This window comes from Schistocerca americana, chromosome 2, assembly GCF_021461395.2.
Source record: "Schistocerca americana isolate TAMUIC-IGC-003095 chromosome 2, iqSchAmer2.1, whole genome shotgun sequence".
Classification (NCBI taxonomy): Eukaryota; Metazoa; Arthropoda; class Insecta; order Orthoptera; family Acrididae; genus Schistocerca; species Schistocerca americana.
In genome coordinates, this window is record NC_060120.1 from 821745379 (window position 1) to 821770733 (window position 25355).

The 25355-nt window shown below is 44.1% G+C and overlaps 1 protein-coding gene across 1 annotated transcript in view; it reads left to right on the forward strand.

Moving 5' to 3' along the window:
- Positions 1-25355, forward strand: part of LOC124594459 — a gene marked incomplete at its 3' end in the record, with an annotated part of 417657 nt that overhangs the window by 378171 nt on the left and 14131 nt on the right. Inside the window, exons 15-17 of the mRNA XM_047132834.1 lie at positions 11017-11148; positions 13872-13983; positions 19150-21019. Of these exons, the coding sequence (XP_046988790.1) occupies positions 11017-11148; positions 13872-13983; positions 19150-21019 (2114 nt within the window). The remainder of the gene's footprint in view (positions 1-11016; positions 11149-13871; positions 13984-19149; positions 21020-25355) is intronic.

Here is a 25355-nt window from a genome sequence, read left to right on the forward strand (position 1 = left end):
TGAAGCTGTGATACATTCTGGATCTCCGCTGTAGCAGTTCGTAGTGGAGAAGATTCTCCCCCTAACGCAGACTAATGCCACAGACGTATATACACTTTCTGAATTACCAGATTTCGAAAAGTTAATGAGAACTCGAGAAGGTTTTGTTAAACCTGTGTTCATTTTCATTGCGATGGTGGTTCCGGTGACATGACTTGGGTGCTATTTACATTGCCACAGATGCTCCAGGAAGAAGTGTATTTAACTGAGTAGAGCGACGAAAGGCGCCTCTTGGTCGCGAATGTACTAGTGTTGTGTTGAAACATGACAGTTTGGTTTACATCTTGATCCAGTAATGTAACTACCATAGCGAGTTGGAGCTAGAAAAACGGCACTTTGAGAGTTCAGGCATCGTGCTGACTAATATTCGGAGCCAAATGGTCACTGACGATTTTCCTGTGGTTTTTGAATACATTGTGCCAACACATACATATCTGACTGGGCATCGTACAGACTAGGACACTGAAAAACCATGCTACGTGGTAAGCAAATCGCGTACGTGAATGACAATATTTTTTTTACCAATTGTGAAATGCGGGGTTGTCGCGTGTTGCAGCATGCGACGATCTAGCCTGAATGGCTCTAAGCACTAAGGGACTTAACATCTGTGGTCATCAGTCCCCTAGGACTTAGAACTACTTAAACCTAGCTAACCTAAGGACATCACACACATCCATGCCCGAGGCAGGATTCGAACCTGCGACCGTAGCGGTCGCGCGGTTCCAGACTGAAGCGCCTATAACCGCACGGCCACACCGGCCGGCACGATCTAGCCTGTGGCTATTATTAGGAGAGGGGTTATCACGACTACCTGTTTTGATTAAACAGCCTTGAGACAGATATGCACCCCTAGGAAATGATGACACGAAAGATAAATTTGCTCCGCAGTTACTACAGCTACCGTTGGGGTCCTGAGCGTCATCACTTTTGAAGCAAGTTCCGTACGACGGCTATTGTCTCAGTGTCGAGGCATACTTATTTAAATGATCATGTGGCACCTGTGGCCTATATTTTTCATCATACATAGCCACTAACCAACGCACGCAATCGCATAAGAGCCAATAAGAGCTTTTTCCCATCAGTAAGATCGTCCTCAAAGAATTGCTGATAGACGTGCCAGGGAAGTTCTTTGTTTGATAAACGATGGCGATGAAGGTGATGTGGACACATAGAATGTTCCTAACATTATCCTAATAGAGAACGAAATGGTTCAAATGGCTCTGAGCACTATGGGACTCAACTGCTGAGGTCATTAGTCCCCTAGAACTTAGAACTAGTTAAACCTAACTAACCTAAGGACATCACAAACATCCATGCCCGAGGCAGGATTCGAACCTGCGACCGTAGCGGTCTTGCGGTTCCAGACTGCAGCGCCTTTAACCGCACGGCCACTTCGGCCGGCAGAGAACGAAATGACTGCTATGCCAATCATAAATAGTGTGAAGGAATGGGTCAAATTTTGTATCGTCCATTTGATTTGTTATGTTTCGTAAATTTTTTAAAACGTTTCATTTGTACTTGATTTTATGAAAAAAATTAGATTTTATGTAGAAATACATAATGTTGGAAACTTCTACCTCTCTTTCATTTCCTTTGAGTCTTGCAACTGCAGTCTCGTTTCTGTACAAATTGTTTGTAATCTACTGCGTATTGTGATTAAAATGGAAGCACACACACACCACTTCATTGCCATGACATCAAACGTGAAGGGGTTACACGACCGAGTGGTCTAAGCTCTACCCTATATAGAGGGTGTAACGGGAATAAGTGGAGATATTTCTATTGGCAACTGAGCACAGTGTACCGAACAACATTACATCAGTGTTTACATTATTTGCAGACCAATAATTATAGCTATTGCAAGTCGTATATTTTAGGTTGGTTAGTACCTCTAAGTACTTGTGGCAAGAGCAAGCCATTAATGTTTTCCCCTGGGCAGCAGGTCAGGTGTTGAACTGTGGGCGAGCGGACGTAGAGCAGTTGGCCTGCACCAGTATAGCCAACCTTGTCACAATCACTCACTAGTGGGCGTTCCAGATTTCATGGTAGGCGGTAGGTGGTAGGAGTTTTTAAAACATTTCCGTTGGTTTTTCATAAGAATTTGATATAAAGCTGTTGGTAACTAATTATTACTATATGCTTTAACTTGTTGTAACTCTGCTTCATAAACTTCGTGAGTTAAAGTTACTTTCCTACCTTACAAATCACTATAACTGAGAAAGCATTGAGCGATCAGAGAATTTTATGTCTAACAGAAATGCAAAAGTGAGCACTAGGTAAAAGAGGTTCACTACCCCTGGTGTATACTGACAGGTCACTTATTGTTAGTGGTGCAGTTACGACTGTGCGGAAAACATCAGGTACGATATTATATGACGTGTTTGTGGGAAGACTGTTTGATGCGGAGAAAAAAGCAACACGCTGATATGTGCATATGAGGGTATCACATATACTTATGCCCGTTACACCGTATATAGCGTTCTAAATAGAGCAGTGTGCTCTATTAATGGGGTGTGTAATATTTTGCTCAGGTAGCTAAAGTCGTTTTTTTTAAAAAAAATACTTTTCTGTATGACACTGGTTCACGTTACTGAATAGTCACTAGCCCTATCGGCATTATCACGAACACAAAATCAGCATTAACAGTGCGCGCTATCGTACATTTACGGAATTGAGAGAAGTCTAAAACATGCATGAATTCGTAAATTCTATTTCATGCTTCCCCAAACTTTATAACAAAGTATTTACCACTGTTACTAAAAGCAAAATTTATTACGCCATTAAAACCAACCTGGCTTTTCACTCGTGCGGCATTACAACGTCCTTCATGACAAATGACCTGTCCCAGGAGAATACCCAGCGTTCTCTGCGCCAAGCTTCCATGGCTATATATAACGTAGAGTGTCACCATAAACGTAACACATTCCTCTCGACAAATTCTTTTTCAAACTGTGAGTTTTCAAATGAAAAAGATTCAGTTTAAAAAAGCTACAGCCATGAATTTTAAGGGCCACCTCTATATTTTATAATGTGGTGAACTTTAATATATTATACCCAAATGTTTTGACAGTGTTGACTGGAATACGTTCTTCGAACTCTGAAGATAGCATTAATAAAATTTGTGGAACGAAGGTAGACCATGTGGCGTAGTATGAAGTCGAATGCACGAATCCATTCATTTTGGTGTGTGTGATTTAGACTTAACGATACTGCGCACCGTTAGAGTCGCTTTTGTGTTCGTGATAATGAAAGTAAGTCTAGCGATTGTTCAGTAACGTGAACCAACGTCATCAAGGAAAGCATTTTTTAATAAACAAATTGTGCTCACTAGATAGGCTACTAGACATCCCCTGAAGAGAGAACACTGCTCTCTTTACAGCGCTATATACTGCATGCAATGGGTATAAGTACAGATATTTCTGTTGGTGACTGAGGACAGTGTACTGAACTACATTACATCAGTATTTACATGGTTTGCTGACTAACAATAATTATAGCTGTTACAAGTTGTATGTTTCTAGGTTCAGTATTAGCTCTACATTTGCGTAGCAGGTGACAATTAATACTTATTTTCGCCTGGGCAGCAGGTCAGGTGTTGAAGTGTGGACGTGTGGATGCAAAACGGTCAGTTTATACTGACAGGCGTAGTCCACTTAGAGGTGCAGTTACGACTGTGCAGAAAACATCAGGTCCTGGTTGTGGGAAGACTGATTGACACAGAGAAGAAACACCCAACATAATGATGTATGTACTTAGTAAAGTAACACATATAAAATTATCTGCACTTATAGTTGTAAGTGTAGAACTTGTACCAGGTAGACTTCTAATCTCTTCGCCACTGGGGTGGTATACGTGTGTTCCCATTTTAAAAATAACGTTGTAAAATTAAACATACTGAGGCATCTCGAACAGAACCACTTGCTCCACAGCAATCAACGTGGCAGTCAGAGTAATACTCAACTTGCGCTTTACTCACATCATCCACAAAATAATAGATCAAGGAAATCAGGTATTTCTTGACATCCGATATGCATATTACACACGAGAGTGCGATTGTATGAGATATCAAACAAAACTTCTGAGTGGTTGAGATATGTTTGTAGGCAGGACACAGCGTGTTATCGTGGACGCAGTCAGTTACAGAAATAGAAGCAACTTAAGGCGTGCCTCAGGAAATTGTATTTGGGGCCTTTGTTGTTCTTGTTGTACATTAACGACTTGGCAGACACTATTAACAGAAATCTTAAATTTTTTGGCAGATGATACAGTTATGTATAGAGAAATACTGTCTGCAGAGAGCTGCAGTAATGTCCTTTCGGATCTTGATAAGATTTCAAAAACATGGAAAGATCGACAACTTGCTGGATATGTACAAGGGCATGCTGAGAAGTAATGCTCCGAAGTTTTATGTGAAAACTCTCAAAGCTTTTTAAATACAGCAGACGTTATTCATTGAAACGTCCCCTTTGAAAAATTTATGAATTACTGTGCTGATAAACCTCTTACATTATTTGCTTTTCAAACCACTGAGCAGAACTGATTGTACTCAGACATTTCGCATTTCGCTCTTTACCTATTCTGATCAACACTAAAATGACACACAATATTTTTAGCGCAACGCAATCTGACTTTCAATAATCCCTGCAAAAGAATGGCCCTGACTAACATTAACCTATATCTTTCACAAATCACTTACCTCACAAAAATCTTCGTTATTCGAACTACTGCAATACAGCGAGCGCCACTTCTGCCAGCTAAATAAAAGATTCAAACTACGGAAGGCACTAACTACTGATAGGCATAGTTAGCAAATGAAAGATTTTAATAGAGAACAAACAATGTATTTACCTTAATAGTGTTGAAAAGTCATAATATACATAGCAGTTCATGACATCCAGTCTTACAAATTTCAAAACTCCGCCATCTCTCTCCCCACATTCACCACTGCTGGCGGCTCACCTCCAACTGCGCAACGCTACGCGCTGTTCACATCCAGCTGCCCAACACTACAATGGCAGACAACAATGCAAACTAGCCACAGACTGCACACAGTACAGCCAGTGATTTTCATACAGAGCGCTACGTAACGTTGCCAATAAGAAAACATAAACAGCCTCCTTACATCATATTATACATCTTTATTCTTTACGTCTAGATAATTATTTCTCAGTATAGTTACCCTGGCGATGAACACATTTCTCCCAAAGAGAGACGAGTTTTTGATGTCGTCACTGCAGAGTGTTTGACTCTGCTGACGGAGCCATAACCTCAGCTCTGCTTGCACCGCTTCATCACTATCATACTGAAGTCCTCCGGTGTTCTTTAGGTTTTGGAAACATGAAAATCTGCTGGGGTCAATTCGAGAATGTGCGGAGGATGATCGATGACAGTGAACCCAAGGTGTCGGACTGTTCCAAATGTCGCAGTGCTCGTGTGTGGTCTAGCATTGTCATGCTGAAGGAGAGGATGTTCCATGTTGTGGGCGAACTCTTCGAATTCGTGATTTTAGTTTTCATAGAGTCTCTCACGCACCAACATAGTTGCGCTACACACAGCAAAGTTACTCGCTACAATTCGGAGCCTTCTAGTGGCAGAGGCTTGTAACTTGCGTCGGCGAAGGGGGAAGTCAGTCGAGTAATATGCATGGTATTTAATACCTCAACCTATACTGAGAACACAATTAAAAATCGTAGGCATGCCCTTGTACAAACAAGTAAAATTATGCACTTCATAAAACAAAGAAACGTAGATCCTATGACTATAATATCAATGATTGAAAATGGAAATCAGTTAACTGGTTCAAATAACTGGTTGAAACGATTTGTGTGGATATGAAATGGAATGTCCACATGGGCTCAGTCGCAGGTAAAGTAGGCTCGGGACTTGGGTTCATTGGCAGATTTCGAGGTAAATGCAGTCAGTGCACAAAAGAGAAAGATTACAAATCACCTGTGCACCCGAACTTATAATCTGTGAGGGACCATTGCCATATAGAAACAATAGGCGATACTGGACGCTTAGAAAGAAGGGTGGCATAAATGGACGGGGGTTTGTTCGATTCGCTGGAGAGCATCACAGAAATTCTAATCACAGCGCGCACAGAGGCATTTACCTAGTCATTTTCGCCAGGTTCACTACGTGATTGGAACGGGGAGAAGTCCTAACATCCTAAGTATGTACCATGCACTTCACAGTGTTTTGCAGAGTATATATGTAGGTAGGTTGTAACGTTAAAATATCAAAATCGCAGCCCTGTAATGCACCAAGAACTAGTTGTCACAAAAACTACATTTTTGAGTTTCGTACCTCAGGCGGTAAAAATGGAATCGTTGTAAGACGACTATGTTGTCCGTCCGTCTCTCTGTCTGATAAGACTGTTTTTTCTCAGGATGGGTAAAGGTATCAAGTTGAAACTTGTGTCACATACGAAGGTTTATGATCCCTTAGCGGTGTAAATAATTTAAGCTTCTTAGTCAATGCAGTCAAAAAGTACGGCCACGTCACATATTTTGATCCTAGCAAACTCACCGACTGATTAAACCGGTGTACCTGCACGTTGGGCGTGCTGATCCAGCGGTAAGGCGCGTGACGAAAAACTGACCGGTCGCAGGATCGAATCTCGGCCGGGCCAGCAGTTTTCCAGTCTTCGTTTTAACCTAGCCTTCGTCTCTCAACGATTTGAGGAGTCGCCAGAAAAGAAACGCTGTTGGGATTCCACGTTAAACTGAAGGTCCCCATTATATTTGATAACCGGGGTGGACACGCAAAGTCGCCGAAGTAGCGTCCAATGTAGACTTGCATCAGGCCGCTGCAACACACAAAATCATTATTATCGTCTATATACGTAATTAAATCTGTACGGAACGCTCAAAGCGCTAATCCTACTTACATATTTTTATAAATTTTATCTTATTTTAGGTCACAACAATTTTCCGACTAAGCACTTCGTTCTTTTACAGTATCGTGCTATCTTCAATACTAACATGATTTCACACTCACAAAGCTAAATTTATTGACACGAGAAACGTTCTCATCCAGTTACCCGTCAGCTGTTCGATTCTCTCCGAAATACCGTCCGCCTCGTAGATCGTAAAAGTTACTGCGCCAGCAGGCCCCTGGTTGCAGGCCGCAGGCTGGTGACCTTTGCTCCCCTGTCACCCTTCGCTTTCCTACACTGTCAAACGTGTCTGCAAGTAACGGTGTACCACTGGCAGCCATGTAACACAGAGAAAAGCGATGGACATAAAAGGACCGAAACCGACGGGCACAGGGGACGTGTTTTACGACGTGCCAAAGACCATCCATTTCAAACTCGACGAGAATTGGTGCTGTCGGTGAAAGCAGGCCCATCTCCGTCAGTTTCCGAGCGAACATTTCAGAGGGAACTATATGCAATAGACATTTGGTGTAGAATCATTCGCTACGGTCGCAGGTTCAAATCCTGCCTCGGGCATGGATGTGTGTGATGTCCTTAGGGTAGTTAGGTTCAATTAGTTCTAAGTGACTGATGACCTCAGAAGTTAAGTCGCCTAGTGTTCAGAGCCATTTGAACCTATTTGTAGAATCATTCGGAGATGGCCGTTGCTCCCTGCAGCTCATAATGTGGCACAACTTCAGTGAAAAATGAACACAGAAATTGCACGGTAGCTCACTCAATTCGTATAATGTGGGCCGACGAGATGCGATTTTGGCGCTTTTCAAATGATGCAAGACTTCCAGTACACTGACGGCCCAATGAGGCGCTTAACCCGCAATGAGTGGTAATAAATCTAGCAGCTAGCCAATGTATTGCTTCAATGTCTTTCTTTAATGCAACCTGGTGGGGATCCCAAACACTCGAGAAATACTCAAGAATGAGCCGCAGTAGTGCTCTATACGCGTCTCAAAAACGTTACGCCTAGGTAATCAATCGACATAACGGTGTGTAGCAGCACGCAACAAATACTGTATTCGAAAATTACAGGATTGCTTTTCCTACTCATCTGCATAAACTTATGTTTTCCTAAGTTTAGAGCATGCTTCCAATCATTACACCAAATAGAAATTGTGTCTAAGTCATCCTCTATCCTCCTACAGTGACAACGACAACACTCTTCTGTACACTGCAGCTTCATCAGCAGACAGTCGCAGATTGCTGCTGACCCTATCCGTCTGATGATTTATGTGCACAGAAAACAAGAGCGGCCCTAGGAGACTCGCCGTCGAGGACAAATTATTGGGTTCTATTACTCCAGAAGCTTTCCAGCCACTCAGAGACGGGGAGGGGGAACTACACCATACGCCCGAACATTTATCATCAGTGAAAATGTATCCAACTATCTGGGTACCATACTGAAAAAAATGGGAGTATTTCACTCAAAGGAAATACTGGGGAAAGTATCCGTGTTTTATCAACTAACATATGCCCATCTTGTTTCTCATAACGATTATCATATAATCAAACAAAAATAGGGAAGAAATCGACCTTGCGCTATTCAGAGAAACCATGCAGGCACTCGTCTAATACATCCAGGTGAGCCATGGAAAACCTAAATTTGGATGGCAGTATGGAGAGTTAAACTGAGCTCTTCCTGAATGTGAAACAACTGCGTTACCCATTACGCTGTAGATTTGACATTATTTCTTTGAGGGACGTTCAGTAACACAATGCATTTTTTTCCGAAAGCAAATTGGTTTCATTCAGAATTCCAGTACACTATATTATCCCCCACTCTTTTGCCTTCAACACCCTAGTTTTCGGCATAACCTCTGCTCAGTGCGACGTCATTACGCTATCTCACTGGGAGGGCCTTTACGTCCACATGGCACGACTCTACTGGCCGACGTTGGAGTCAACGTCTTGCTGCAGCAATAATCTCCCCATCAACGACGTACTGCTTCGTTGTGACAAACAAATGGAAGTTTACTGTTAGGCAGCGAGGGAAGGGACACACCTTTGAGCACCCTAAGCGGTGGAAGAGTGTTTCAGGACTACCAACAGAAACGTCCAATTGAGCAGCGAGGTGTTTCATTGTGAACCGTCGATGACCTCGAATGAGAGTGTCCGCACGTTCCAACATTACAGGAATCGCAACTGTGTATGGCCAACCGCCACGTAGGAGATCGGACAGGTTTGTCCGACCTTGTTGCTTTTGTTCACTGCCAGGCTGTAAGAGGTCCATGAATAAGGAATTTATTGCTAGCGCACTCGAGCAGATGTAACTTCGGTGGAATGCTCACGCGCTGCCTGCGATATGTAAGCTACAATAGAATCGCTGACTAGAGAGCAGTGTCGGCAGCAGCAGTAGGAGTACTAGCTGGCAGTCGGGCGGTGGGGCCAGTTGTGGAGAGTGATGCAGTATAAGGTAAAAGCAGCCGCGCGCATATGTAATTTGTAACAACTGATTTTGTACTATTGTTATATCAAGTCCCATGTAAATGTTTTTAAAAATCTTTTAATAATAATCTTTCTTATAAAGATAACTTTTGACAATCGTTCATTCGAATTTAAAGATTTTACTAATTTCTCCTATCCATGGTCAACCCTATTATCGTAAATAAAAATCAGTTGTTTCTTTTTATACATAACAAATCTAGTGGCCAGAATTGCACTGGGCTGTGCCAGAAAAATGTCTTATATGAGCAGATATATACGCGTTATCCGAGGACTTCATTGAGGTAAGAATTTTCAATTTGTTCAGAATGGTCTTTCAGGGCCATGACGCAGCACTGCTGACGTCCAAAATTTACCAGTTTAAATTCGCAGTCAGTTAATTATTGAAAGGTTAATTGTGAGCCACAATTTTATTGAGAGCTTAGTCACGTTTTTATTCCGAGGTTATGGAAGTAAACTGTTGGTAGGTTGAAACGACCCCTTAGAAAAATTAATGAATTACTGTGCTAATAAACCTCTTACATTATTTGATTTTCAAACAGCTGAGCAGAACTGAACGTACTCAGACATTTCGCTCTTTACCTATTCTGATCAACACTAAACTGATACACGATATTTTTAGCGCAACGCAATCTGACTTTCAATAATTCCTACAAAAGAATGGCCCTGACTAACAATAACCTATACCTTTCACTAATCACTTACCTCACAAAAATCTTCGTTACTCGAACTACTGCAATACAGCGAGCGCCACTACTGCCAGCTAAATAAGAGATTCAAACTACTGAAGGCACTAGCTACTGATAGGCATAGGTAGCAAATGAAAGATTTTGATAGAGAACAAACAATGTATTTACCTTAATAGTGTTCAAAAGTCATAATATATACATCTGTTCATGACATCCAGTCTTACAAATTTACCGTCTCCGATGGACACACGTCTAGATCATCCGCTCTCAAAACTCCTCCATTTCTCTCCCCACATCCACCACTGCTGGCGGCTCAACTCCCAACTGCGCAACGCTACGCGCTGTTAACAGCCAACTGCCCAACACTACAATAGCGACTATTTCAACAACGCCCACCAGCCACAGACTGCCCACAGCACAGCCAGTGATTTTCGTACAGAGCGCTAGGTGATGTTACCAACATAAAAACCTAAACAGCCTACTTACAAGGTTACAAGGTCTCCGTAGACATTCTGCAAGCGCTTTTACCAATATCTCCGATGCTCTGTCTTCCGCCAAAAGAAACTCGGTGACAGCTCTCTGCTTGGAACGCACCTCTTTACAGACGCCAGAAGATTACATATAGCGCTGCGACCTGTCGGAACTTCATGAAACTATGGGGGCTGAAGGGGAAATATAGCACGTTGTCTCAAAATAAATTCCACATTTTGTCAGCCGAGACTGACCAATAATAAAAATGTGTTGTATTGCTTATTGAACGCCTCTCGCTATCTTGTGTGTAGCTACAGCAGTTCGTCTTTTATAGTAATCCCCTTTTACTCAGTACGAGGTCGGAGTTGCTGAAGAGGAATTGTTGCCTATTGTACGTTGTGCTTTGACGACACGACTGACATGGCGCGTCGTTTCCTGTTGCAGTCTGAGCAGCTGGCGGCCGCCGTGAGGGAGCGGAGCTGCAGCTCGACCACAGCGACGCGCAGACACCGGCTCGCCAGCGGCCTCACCTGGCTCTCCGCGGACGGCATCTCGCTCTCCGCTGATTCCCTCCAGGTTCGTTTCGTGGCCAAAGCCGCACCCAACTAACACCGGCGTGAATTTTCCTAGGTCGTTGTGTTTCTTGCGTCCATTCCACCTCGGTCAGCGGAAGTAAACTCCAGCCAGAATACACTAGGGGCCATTACAGAGGTAATCGCCTCGAAAATATCACGCTGCGTGGTGACGGTGTTACAACTTCTCTATATATTCAGCCTTCAGTGCGACACTTTTTGGCAACAATGGATAGCGTGGCACAGAGCTTGGTTCTAGGAGTCTCCATTTTGGCTGTCCAGCAAACGTTCCACGTCGAAACTTACATGGTTCTCAATCGGTATCTACCACGCAATGGTTTCCTCATTCGAGGAAAGGCGAAGACTTAACTGGGTGTCATGGTAATACGGGCTGCGGGACAAAATTTGATAAAACATATGAGTGGCAGCATATGTGAGTGTATCGCGTGGAGAATGAGCTGAAGCGAAAACACGCCTGTTGACAGCTTCCCGCGATGCTTCATCTGCACAGCCCCTTTTTACGTCGTCAGATTTCGGTAATGTGCTTCTGTAACGCGTAGTCCCTTACGAGCCTAATCTGTCAGTACCACACCATGTCGACCCCAGAAAACGCTTAGCGTCACCTTGCCTGATGCTGGGTGGCTCCTCGCTTCTTTCAGGAGATGAATCCACATGTTTTCACTGCTTGCTCTGGTCCGTTGTCTCGGGATCATACACCACTGGCCATTAAAATTGCTACACCAAGAAGAAATGCAGATGATAAACGGGTATTCGGTGGACAAATATATTATACTAGAACTGACATGTGATTGCATTTTCACGCAATTTGGATACATAGATCCTGAGAAATCAGTACCCAGAACAACCACCTCTGTCCGTAATAACGGCCTTCATATGCCTGGGCATTGAGTCAAACAGAGCTTGGATGGCGTGTACAGGTACAGCTGCCCATGCAGCTTCAACACGATACCACAGTTCATCAAGAGTAGTGACTGGCGTATTGTGACGAGCCGGTTTCTCGGCCACCACTGACCAGACGTTTCCAGTTGCTGAGATATCTGGAGAATATGGTGGCCAGGGCAGCAGTCGAACATTTTATGTATCCAGAAAGGCCCGTACAGAACCTGCAACATGTGGTCGTGCATTATACTGGTGAAATGCAGGGTTTCGCAAGGATCGAATGAAGGGTAGAGGCACAGGCCATAACACATCTGAAATGTAATGTCCACTGTTCAAAGTGCCGTCAATGCGAACAAGAGGTGACGGAGACGTGTAACCAATGGCACCCCATAGCATCACGCCAGGCGATACGCCAGTATGGCGATGACAAATTCACGCTTCCAATGTGCGTTCACCGCGATGTCGCCAAACACGGATGCGACCATCATGATGCTGTAAACAGAACCTGGATTCGTCCGAAAAATGAGGGTTTTGCCATTCGTGGACCCAGGTTCGTCGTTGAGTACACCATCGCAAGGCGCTCCTGTCTGTGATGCAGCGTCAAGGGTAACCACAGCCATGGTCTCCGAGCTGATAGTCCATGATGCTGCAAACGTCGTCGAACTGTTCGTGCAGATCGTTGTTGTCTTGCAAACGTCCCCATCTATTGACTCAGGGATCGAGACGTGGCTGCACGATCCGTTAAGCCATGCGGAGATGCCATGCTAGTGACACGAGGCCGTTGGTATCCAGCATGGCTTTCCGTATTACCCTTCTGAACCCACCGATTCCATATTCTACTAACAGTCATTGGATCTCGACCTACGCGAGAAGCAAAGTCGCGATACGATAAACCGTAATCGCAATAGGCTACAATCCGACCTTTATCAAAGTCGGAAACGTGATGGTACGCATTTCTCCTCCTTACACGAGGCATCACAACAACGTTTCACCAGACAACGCCGGTCAACTGCTGTTTGTGTATGAGAAATCGGTTGGAAACTTTCCTCATGTCAGCACGTTGTAGGTGTCGTCACCGGCGGCCAACCTTGTGTGAATGCTCTGGAAAGCAAATCATTTGCATATCACAGCATCTTCTTCCTGTCGGTTAAATTTCGCGTCTCTAGCACGTCATCTTCGTGGTGTAGCAATTTTAATGGCCAGTCGTGTAGTTATAAACCCAGCACTCGCTCATGCAGATCAGGCGGCTAAAGAAGGCTAATGGTTTGCCTGCGAAAATTTCCGCTGCTGCCTCAGCTTCTTGGGTTTTTAAAGGGGTGTGAGTAGTCGCGGAAATAAGCGGGCGGCGACTGCTGTAATCTGTCATGTCCTAAGTGTCGTGCCAGATGTCTGAAACTGATCCACGACTTATTTTCACTTTTTTTTACTCTCGCCGTACTTCGACCACCTTTCCCAGGATATTCCCAAGTCTTCTCTTAGAACTGAGCTCCACTTCTTGTTTTGTCATTCATACTTGATTAACCACACTAAGAGTGTGTGCTCACTTAGCTACTATGTCTTATAATGAGGACGGATTATTGCAGCGTTTCCCCTTTCAAACTCAAAAAATCGGATGATCGCGAGATACACGCCTTTATCAACGAGCTACGCCATTTTGTTGTGGCTTTTCTAGCAGCGTGCTGTTGCGCTTTTCGTGCTCGGATTCCATTGTGTACCTGGACAGCAAGCATGCACCTGCAAAATAACAGAGAATTAATTACGTGACTTTATTTTTCCGGGGTTCTTGCTGAGTTGTGCTACAGTGAGGACTGTTTCCGTTGTTATCAGGACGAGTGCCCGGAAGGACGGCAGGACCTCCGGGAGCTACCGGCGCTGCTCACCAGCAAGGTGCTCGAGCTCAAGCGCGGCCTCAGCTTCCTCTGCGGAACAGACAGATCGGGTGAGTACTAGAACCGTTCATGTTTTTAAAAATATTGCGAATCCGATATATCGATGTTTAAAAAGATGTCACTATCAGGTACGGTACCGATATATGGAGAAAAAGTATCGATATACTGGCGGAAAAAATATCGACATACCGGTCCATAAAAATATCGGCTTCACATTGTAAATAAACTGCCGGTTTTAGAGCTGGCTGTTTAACCCTGTGGCGCACAGCGTCCACTACAGTGGACAGCTGTTAATGGTCGTTTCTCTGGCATTTTCAATCAGTCCTGAGGCTGCAAACGTACACAGTTCACTGCAGTGGGCACTCCCTACTGGTGTTGTGTCCTGTATACATTTTCAACCTCATGACTGATTGAAAGGCCGCGCGGGATTAGCCGAGCGCTCTAAAGGCGCTGCAGTCATGGACTGTGCGGCTGGTCCCGTCGGAGGTTCGAGTCCTCCCTCGGGCATGGGTGTGTGCGTTTGTCCTTAGGATAATTTAGGTTAAGTTGTGTGTAAGCTTAGGGACTGATGACCTTAGCAGTTAAATCCCATAAGATTTCACACACATTTAAACATAAATTGATTGAAAATGCCAGAGAATTGACCATTAAAAGTTGTCCACTGCAGTGAAATTCATGCACCACAGGGTTAAGTGCTGATTTATTATTAGATATTCTGTGCATCAACAAACTAGTAGCCTGCTTATCCCCTTAGGAAAAGGAAAACTATGCACGTTCACGCTTGCCGATAACCACTTCGCTAACAATGGTAATTGCATTTATGTGCCACAATAAAAGGTGTCCGATACGTCCGTCGTACAGTTTCGTCACATATCGGATTTGTCGACAACACTTCTTGTCGACTTCTCTGTTTCTTCATTTCCGCCAACGCCGGCGACCTAGCAGCTGTAGTGTGAAAATTGCGTGCTGAAGCTAAGCGTTGCATTTTCTGTTGGTAGCGCCAAGCGCCGATTATGTCAGCAATTCTCCTCACTCGTCTCCGCCCACCACAAAGACCAATCTTGTTATTTAGATTTTCGTTCATAGTTTTAAGCAACTGTTTTTGAAGAATGCCGATGTGAAGAAATAGCAATGTACTTAATTATTTTTTAACGCAACAGATGTGCTATTGCTTCACATCGGAAATCTTGTTATTACATTCACATTGCCACCGGCTCCCCCCCCCCCCCCCCCCCCCCCAGTGCAATCAGACTTCTTCTTTTGTGCCACATAGACTTGTTTCACATAGTCAAAGACAAATAGTGGACGTGATGAAAGCTCAAAAAATAGTAAGACACAGAAACCAGTGAAAGAAATATTATGTTCTACTACAATTTCAAATACGTTCCGAAAATTTTGAAAAAAAAATGTAAAATAAAAATATTGGCACTCGGTATTGTCACTTTGATATCGATATATCGACGTGTGGGAAAAAATATCGATATACGGATACAGCACTTGTGAGTGCCCCCTGCAACTGCAGTCACGTCTCACAAATCAGTACGCAACGAGTGTACACTGTCATGTTCAAGGACATACGGAAGGTCATTGTTCGTTCTAAAAATAGACCTACGTTAGTTTTCCAGAAGTAACTACAATCAATCGCCTTTTTTTGTTGTTCGGTTTTTATGTTACCATGACCGCGTAAAGCTAAACATTAGCTAACTTCTTGCTTGTTGCTGCTGCCGACCTCTAGAACAGGCTAACTTATACACCGTGTACAACCCAGCGTTCTATTGAATCAGTAAAAGTGAAGCGCTTCCTTTTGTCCACATCATAACATTTTCCAAATAATTAACACATATGACCAGATTCCTCTCTTTGATACAGCAAAGCAAATACCTTCACCTTCACCCACTTACGCCTTCTCTTCTCGTTTCTCAGTCAGCCACTTGCTATCACGCTTCTCTGCCCTTCCCACCCTTTCCCAACCGTCCATTGCTGCTAGTGACCTCAGTTTAAAACTACCTGATTGTAGACCGTCTTTATTCTCTTACCTTTTGTGAACTAATACGAGTATAAGCTCTGTTTTTTTCCTACTCTAGTTACTACTGATTTTCACTATTTATGTCAGAGTTACTTCTAAGTGTCGTATCCCATATTAAATGGAACCCTTCTTACAATACCTGTGTCGTTACGTGAACGTAATTTAGAATAATTAGAATGTCTGATAAGAAGCAAAAGAGGGCTTGATTGTCCTGATCTCGTCAGGATAAATAAATCAATAAATAAATATAATAAAATTAAAAAATAGCATTCCTTTGCATGTCCGTCTGCATTGCCCCTTTAACGTATTTAATTTGTTTTAGTATAAGGCTATCACAGAATACAAACTGAAGACTGAGCTCAGTACACAGTGCTGTGTAAACGGTACTTCTCATATTACTCTTTTGTGACATTTTAAAAGATTACCACTTGCTTTCTTGTCTAGCATATGGAACATGTTGATGCAGGTTCCGCAGTTGTATTGCTGATTTTGATTAAAATGCCAGCACCAGTTGGATCTTCCTTTTTATTTTAAAAAAAAAGGTTCAAAGAACGTACTTAAACTGGAACAAAAAATGTGAAAGAGAAATCCACCTTCGCTCTCACGTAATTTCAGGACACCGTGTCACTAATATTGTCAATAACCTCACAACGTTGCACAAAATAGAGAAAGTTACAGATATGGACTACTTGGAAGACATTGAAATTTACTACCATATGAATCACAACAAGAACGATATTCTTAACGAACAAAACATCCTAAATAACATAGTTTTCGTGGATGTCTTTCATAATGTGTTTGATGTTTTACAACGTAATTAATTTAGGACTGTCACATTTCGTTACATAGTATGGTAAGTCCTCTTACTGTAAATAACGTCTGTTATGTTCAGTTCTCGGGCTGCATAGCGCTTGTTTGTCGTTTTTCTGCTTCCACTTGTTTGCCATCGCTGGTTTTCCATATCGACTCTCTGTTCGTACTGGGGTTCGGAGCGTCATCTGCTTTCTTTCTCTTTTCGAAATAATACTTCTTACACGTCTTTTTCTTACATATCAGTTTCCGTCTTTTAAATGTAATATTGTTCTGTTGTTTATTTTACTTTTAAAGCATTTTATCAACATTCGTTTCATGGTTTACCTCTCACTGCTCACCTCCCTCATGGGCTATCATTGAAGAATGGGAACGTATACCACAGGGTGACCTCCATAGACAAATACGGAGCATGCGACGTAGGTGTCAGGCAGTGATAAACGCTCACGGAGGGCGTACACGTTACTTAAGCTCTTGAAGTACAATGAAAAGCATCCAGGATGACGGGATGAATGATTGTTTCCACTTTGTTTTCGCCACCTGTCGGACATTTCAATTCTTTTGATGTAAACGACCGAGGATGTAATGATATTTTGTTGTCTAATTAATCTGGGAAAGATAAATATATAATTTGGTAACATGCGCATTCCTCAATTATTGTTCATTGGAGTACGGCAGACGCCTATGGTCATGTTCCCCTCATTGTTTTGAGCAGTGTCAATTTTTTTCAGCTATTGTTTTAGCTTACCTGACTTTCCTTTTCACTAGAGTTAGTCTCAGATCTTGATCATCTTGGGGATTTAATATTTTTAGGGTAGCATGTTTCCTTTCTTACCCAACACTTCGTTTTGATATCTTCAACTGTTCACGAAATAAAAGATGTGTTACGTCTGACGTGAGACTATACGAGTATGGAGGGTCATGTGGTCAGCACACCACTCTCCCAGTCGTTTTACAGACATTCCAGACCACTGAACCGCTACCACTCGGTCAAGTAGCTCCTCAATTTGCATCACGCGTCTAAGTCCACCCTGTACCAGTCCTCCCACAAAGGAAAAATCCTTGGCAATATTGGGAATCAAACCTGGGTCCTCTGCATGGTAGCCATCTATGTTGACTATTCAGCTACGCATGTGGACTAGTATATTTACACATACATTGGTTAACATGTTGTCACTTCTATATTGAATTTAACCTCTCGCCGTCCGTTTCTTCCTCCTGCTTCTCTCTGTCCATTTCCTCTTCCTCCCTATCTCTATTCATCTGTTTCTCCCCCCTCTCTTTACGTCTCCTCTTCCCATCTCTCCATCTCTATACCTCTCCTCCTCCTCCTTCTCACTCTATCCATGTCCCTTTCCCCATCTCTCTATCCACCAGCACCTCCTCGTTCTCTCTGTCCATTGTCCATCTCCTCCTCCCCTTCTCTCTCTGCCGCGCGGGATAGCCGTGAAGTCAGGGGCGCCTTGCCATGGTTTGTGGGGCTCACCCCTCCCCCCCCCCCCCCTCCGTCGGAGATTAGAGTCCTTAGAGTCCGCCCTCGGGCGTATGTGCGTGTGTTGTCTTTAGCGTAAGTTATTTTACGTTAGATTAAATGTTGTGTAAGCCTAGGGACGGATGACCTCAGCAGTTTGGTCCAATAGGAACTTACCACCATTACCCTCTCTCTCTAATCACCTCGTCGACCCCCTTTCTTGTCCATATGTGTCACCCTATTTTAACCCCCACTCCAACCCCCAGCCCACTCCCACCCCAACATAAGGTGGTTATCACCTCTTCAGTACTTGTTTCGAGGCAATAAATTTTATGTGTGCCACATTCAGTTGAAATGGATCTAGTGGTCTTGGAGGAGATATGGAACATTATCCATTTTTATGTTATGCAATATGTTATTAAAAATTAAGAAATTTAAATTGATTTGTTAATATAATTTATGAAAATCATATGTTTAATAACTTTAAAAACACATCTCTTTCGCCTTTTTAGTCATTGTATTATTTTTCGACTTTATTATTTTTGAACCAGTTTGTCTGAAGAATGGTATGTGGGACTCTAAAAGTCCTACAGCCGACCGGGGTGGCCAAGCGGTTCTAGGCGCTACAGTCAGGAACCGCGCGACCGCTACAGTCGTAGATTGGAATCCTGCCTCGGGCATGGATGTGTGTGATGTCCTTAGGTTAGTTAGGTTTAAGTAGTTTTAAGTTCTAGGGGACTGATGACCTCTGAAGTGAAGTCCCATAGTGCTCAGAGCCATTTGAACAATTTGAACAGTCCTACACCCCGCCCACCTGGGCCGATAGTGACGAAATAACAATAAAGAAAAAAATAGTATTTCATTGTTTCCCATTAATTTCTATCCACAGAAACGTAATACTGGTTACAGGCGCCGACGCAGTCGAGGAGGCGCGGGCAGCGGTGCTTAGCCGGAGGAACGCGCGCCAGTCTCAGGTACAAGGCGCTGCGAGCAGCGGCTCCGACTCCGACGACGACGACGATGACGATGACGATGACGAAGGCGACGGAAGCGTGCAGCCGGCGCAGCCAGCGGTTGGCGCAGCCTTCTACGAGACGGAGGTCCCTCCGGCGTCCAAGGCGGCCTGCTACCGCCACAAGAAGCTTTTGCGTGCGCGGCGCGTCTCGGACACGCACGTGGGCTATCGGACCACGGAGTCGCCCTCAGCTGGCCACCAGAGGGACACGGACGACTCCGACAACTCCGCGAAAGAGGAAGACCGGAGGAGTGCGCCGAGAAGGAGCCCGCCTAGGTCGCGGTCCAGACTCGCCGACTCCGAGGGCGGCAGTCCGAGGGCAGGTCGCGTGTACGCGCTCGCCGAAAACGGAGCGGCACGATACTCGACGTGCGAAGAAGACACCGAGGAGAGCAGGCAGAGCGAGAAAGACGGCGGTCTACCTGAGCTGAGGCACAGAATCGCGCCTCCCGAGCAACAAGATGCATTTATGGAGGAGCAGGAAGAGGAGGAGGAGCAAGGAGACGAGGAAGAAGCGCCAACGAACGTTTTCGTCAAAACGACTCGGAAGATCTTTTCCCCAGTGCGACGCGACAGCAAAGGAAAGGCGTCGTCGGTCATCGGCTTTGTTGTCGGCGCCAGCGTCAACGGCGCCAGAGGCAATCGTGGCTCGCGACGGGAATCATTGGACTCTGGTGGCCGTGAGAAGAAGGAAGAGAGTGTAGAAGCACCGAATGGAGGTTCTGTGCCCGAATCGCCAGCGCGAGTGGCGCGCCACACCAGGTCTCAGTCGGCATCGCCGGCAGTGGTCCGCCGGCCATCCACGGCGTCCAAAGAAGGCAGCTCGAGTGCCGACACCAGCAGCTCAGGCACCACTTCGTGCTACAGCAAAGCTATCGTCAGTGGCACCGCTCCCACACCTCCGGAGCGACCGTCCGAGGATCGGGAGCCCGAAGAGAATCGCGATGATCCACAGGAGGAGGTTACTGAGACTGTAGTGAAACTCGGTAGAACTAAGGCAACAGAACTGGCGTTTGCAGATCATATTCCACCTCCAACTGGGCTGCCTCCAGTGTCACATTCTCCAATGTCTAGCAGGCGTGGTGGAAGCGACCAGCCGAGACCACTGGCGAAGGAGACTGCGCCGAGCATCCGCATGATGATCGCCAAGTACAACAAGAACCTAGAAGGTGCGTCACTGGAAACGTCGTGCACTGGAGGTAACACGGGTAGTGCCGCCCCAAATGGAACGACGGCGACTGGGGGCCCACCTGTAGCCTGGCGGTCCCCTGCTACCGAACGGAGGGTCCGCCTCCAGATGGAGAAGTACCAAGAGGAGGTGCGACGGGCGCTCGAGAGCGGCGGTGTACCGAACACGGGCACCGGTCGCCACGTGCAGAAGTCCGCCAGTGTCGGCTTCATCCCAGCGTCGCCCGTCAGCAGGAGTGCCGGAGGAAGCCCTCGCAAACCGCCTTCTGGTGCAGCTGCGGCCGTCCAGACCAAGGGCATACTCAAGTCGTCCAGCGCCAGTGCCATTCAGGCGGACCTCTCGCAGAGCACTCGAGTCTCGCCGCAGGAAAAAGCGAACGAGAGCAGCGCTTTACCTCCGCCAGCACTGTTCGAGGACTCGTCGCCGAGGCCTGAGGGAGGTGCCGCAGTCCAGGCCGTGACACCGCAACCAGCGAGGGCAGCCTCCCATAGCGCGTCTGCTTCGCCACTGTCTCTGCTGAGGCCGTCAGTATCGCCTGCTACGTCCAATCCTTCGTCACCGGAGTTGGCGCAAAGGTATGCCTTGTTAATTATCATACACTAACAAACTTTTGATTTAAATTTAGAAATATCGTCTTCTTCCTGTTCTCCTTCATGATGGTTTACTTAGTTAGGCATTTATTTCACTTGGGACGATTAGCGCTCTCTTGCATCTAACCAGGATCCTTAACGAAACCGATTACGGAAGAATAGAAGAGATAAAGAAACTTAGGTGAAACAATAAAAGCAAATGCTTTAGATAAAGAACTAAATTGGCAAGGACAAGGAAAATGGAAATGCTTTTCAATTAATAAACAACATGTATGACAGAACTCTTCATCCATAAATGCAAAACTCCCACACTACGACAATTTCATTTAGCCCATAATGACTTTATGCTCCAAAATGCCTTTAGTTAAATACAACTAAACAATTAGGTGAAATAGAAATTAAGGAAGAGAAAATAATCAGGAAGATACTGGAACCAAAATATGACAATATGATTTGGGAATTAAGAAGTAATAAAGAAGTTTATGACATATTAGAATAGATATTAGACACGATGAGGAAGAGGGGAGTTTTAGTTTTTAGTCATTAGTCTTCTGACTAGTTTGATCGGGCCCGCCACGAATTCCTCTCCTGTGCCAACCTTTTCATCTCAGAGTAGCACTTGCAGCCTACATTCTTGGTTATGTGCTGGATGTACCTCAATATCTCTCTTACTCTACAGTTTTTACTCTCCAGAGCTCTCTTCAGTACCACCGTAGTTATTCCCTGATGTCTTAACAGATGTTCTATAATCCTGTCCCTTCTTGACGGTGTTTTCCACATATTCCTGTCCCCTCCGACTCTGCAGAGGACCTCCTCATTCCTTATCTTATAAGTAAACCTAATTTTCAACATTCTTCTGTAGCACCACATGTCTTCTGTTCCAGTTTTCCTACAGTCTATGTCTCACTGTCATATTGTATTCTATGGACGCCTAAAATAGGCAAGATGGAAAAAAAACATAATTTTTAACTTTTTTTACAGAAATCAATGATGTGGATCGAAGAAGTTAAAGCACACCTAGGGAAATGGAAATAAGAAAGGAAGAAATAGGATAAAGAGTAAAGTTCAGAGCAAAAGTAAAAACCTTCAAGGGCTTGCAGGAGAAAACAAAGAAAAAGATAGGTGCAATATAGACAGATGAAAAAAATGATGAAAAGCTACTAGAAAGAAAGAAAGGTGAAGAGAAACAACACATAAGATAATTCATCTGGTCCTCAGAAGGCCAAACTAATAAAAAAATTACAATATCAATGATGATAATAATAATGGTAATGAAAATAAGTATGGTAATTATAGAGAATTCAAAAAACTTATTCTTCTTCTTTTTCCTGGCCTTATCCTGTATCTTCGCGAAATCAGTTTTCGAAAATCATGTTGGGGTGGTTGGACATGGATGGCAGCTCCGTATTTATTTATTCGGTTGTAAGAAACGACCGGAAAACCACATCCATTCTGACCGGCATACCGGCTCTCATCGTTAATCCGCCAAAAGATTCGATCCGGGGCCCCTGCGTCTCCTCCCGAATCCCGAAACCCGCGTGCTACAGCGCGCGGCTTATGATATTTCAGAATTATCAGTCATGTATCAATTGTGTCAAGTGTAATTTTCTGACAGATTAAAACCGGGACTCGAATCTTGGACCTTAGCCTTTCGCGGCTAAGTGTCATACCGACCGAGTTACCCAAGCACAAACCACGACCTGTTCTCACAGCTCTACTTTCGCCGGTATCTCATCTCCTACTTTCTGAACTTCACAGAAGTCCACTTGCATACCTTGCTGGACCTGCTCTCCTTTCTTCCAGGACTGCTAGTCCCGTAAGGTATGCAGGAGTTTGGAAGGTAGGAGATGATTTACTGGCGGAAGCAGAGCTGTGAGGACGGGCCACGATTCGTGCTTGGATAGCTCGGTAGGTAAGACACTTAGTCGCGAAAGGCACAAGTCCCAGGTTCGAGTCCCAGTTCAGCAAACAGTTTTAAACTGACAGAGAGTTTCAAATTAGCGCACACTGTTGCAGAATGAAAATTCATATTAGATTTTGTAAAGTTATTTTTTCATTGCGATCCTGTCGAATGTGACTACACTAATATGAATGCATGGCAGCAGTGCAGAAGAAATAAATGTAGAGAAGAATTTTATCGACTCATGAAAGAGTGTGAAATAATAAAGTTTCCAGATGATATTGAAGAAATGTAATAGGTAGGGATGAGAATAGTTTTGATAATATTGGCAGTATGACAGAAATAGTGGATCGCTGGTGGACTGGAGGAAGACAGTTGGAATATGCCAAGAGGAAAGCTAAAAGGAAAAGATATGTTGTTGTTGTTGTGGTCCTCAGTCCTGAGACTGGTTTGATGCAGCTCTCCATGCTACTCCATCCTGTGCAAGCTTCTTCATCTCCCAATACGTACTGCAGCCTACATCCTTCTGAATCTGTTTAGTGTATTCATCTCTTGGTCTCCCTCTGCTATTTTTACCCTCCACGCTGCCCTCCAATACTAAATTGGTGATCCCTTGATGCCTCTGAACATGTCCTACCTACCGATCCCTTCTTCTTGTCAAGTAGTGCCACAAACTCATCTTCTCCAAAATTCTATTCAGTACTTCCTCATTAGTTACGTGATCTACCCATCTAATCTTCAGCATTCTTCTGTAGCACCACATTTCGAAAGCTTCTATTCTCTTCTTGTCCAAACTACTTATCGTCCACGTTTCACTACCATACATGGCTACACTTCATACAAATACTTTCAGAAACGACTTCCTGACACTTAAATCTATACTGAATGTTAACAAATTTCTCTTCTTGAGAAACGCTTTTCTTGCCATTGCCAGTCTACATTTTATATCCTCTCTACTTCGACCATCATCAGTTACTTTGCTCCCCAAATAGCAAAACTCCTTTACTACTTTAAGTGTTTCATTTCCTAATCTAATTCCCTCAGCATCGCCCGACTTAATTCTACTACATTCCATTATCCTCGTTTTGCTTTTGTTGATGTTCATCTTATATCCTCCCTTCAAGACACTGTCCATTCCGTTCAACTGCTCTTCCAAGTCCTTTGCTGTCTCTGACAGAATTACAATGTCATCGGCGAACCTTAAAGTTTTTATTTCTTCTCCATGGATTTTAATACCTACTCCGAATTTTTCTTTTGTTTCCTTTACTGCTTGCTCAATATACAGATTGAATAACACCGGGGAGAGGCTACAACCCTGTCTCACTCCCTTCCCAACCACTGCTTCCCTTTCATGTCCCACGACTCTTATAACTGCCATCTGGTTTCTGTACAAATTGTAAATAGCCTTTCGCTCCCTGTATTTTACCCCTGCCACCTTCAGAATTTGAAAGAGATTATTCCAGTCAACATTGTCAAAAGCTTTCTCCAAGTCTACAAATGCTAGAAACGTAGGTTTGCCTTTTCTTAATCTAGCTTCTATGATAAGTCGTTGGGTCAGTATTGCCTCACGTGTTCCCATATTTCTACGGAATTCCAACTGATCTTCCCCAAGGTCGGCTTCTACCAGATTTTCCATTCGTCTGTACAGAATTCGCGTTAGTATTTGGCAGCCGTGACTTATTAATCTGATAGTTCGGTAATTTTCGCATCTGTCAACGCCTGCTTTCTTTGGGATTGGAATTATTATATTCTTCTTGAAGTCTGAGGGTACTTCGACTGTCTCATACATTTTGCTCACCAGATGGTAGAGTTTTATCAGGACTGGCTCTCCCAAGGCCGTCAGTAGTTCTAATGGAATGTTGTCTACTCCCGGGGCCTTGTTTCGACTCAGGTCTTTCAGTGCTCTGTCAAACTCTTCACGCAGTATCGTGTCTCCCATTTCATTTTCATCTACATCCTCTTCCATTTCATAATATTGTCCTCAAGAACATCGTCCTCGTGTAGTCCCTCTATATACTCCTTCCACCTTTCTGCTTTCCCTTCTTTGCTTAGAACTGGGTGTCCATCTGAGCCCTTGATATTCATACAAGTGGTTCTCTTTCCTCCAAAGGTCTTTTCCTGTAGGCAGTATCTATCTTACCCCTAATGAGATAAGCCTCTACATCCTTACATTTGTCCTCTAGCCATGCCTGCTTAGCCATTTTGCACTTCCTGTCGATCTCATTTTTGAGACGTTTGTATTCCTTTTTGCCTGCTTCATTTACTGCATTTTTATATTTTCTCCTTTCATCAATTAAATTCAGTATGTCGTCTGTCACCCAAGGATTTCTACTAGCCCTCGTCTTTTTACCTACTTGATCCTCTGCTGCCTTCACCACTTCATCCCTCAAAGCTACCCATTCTTCTTCTACTGTATTTCTT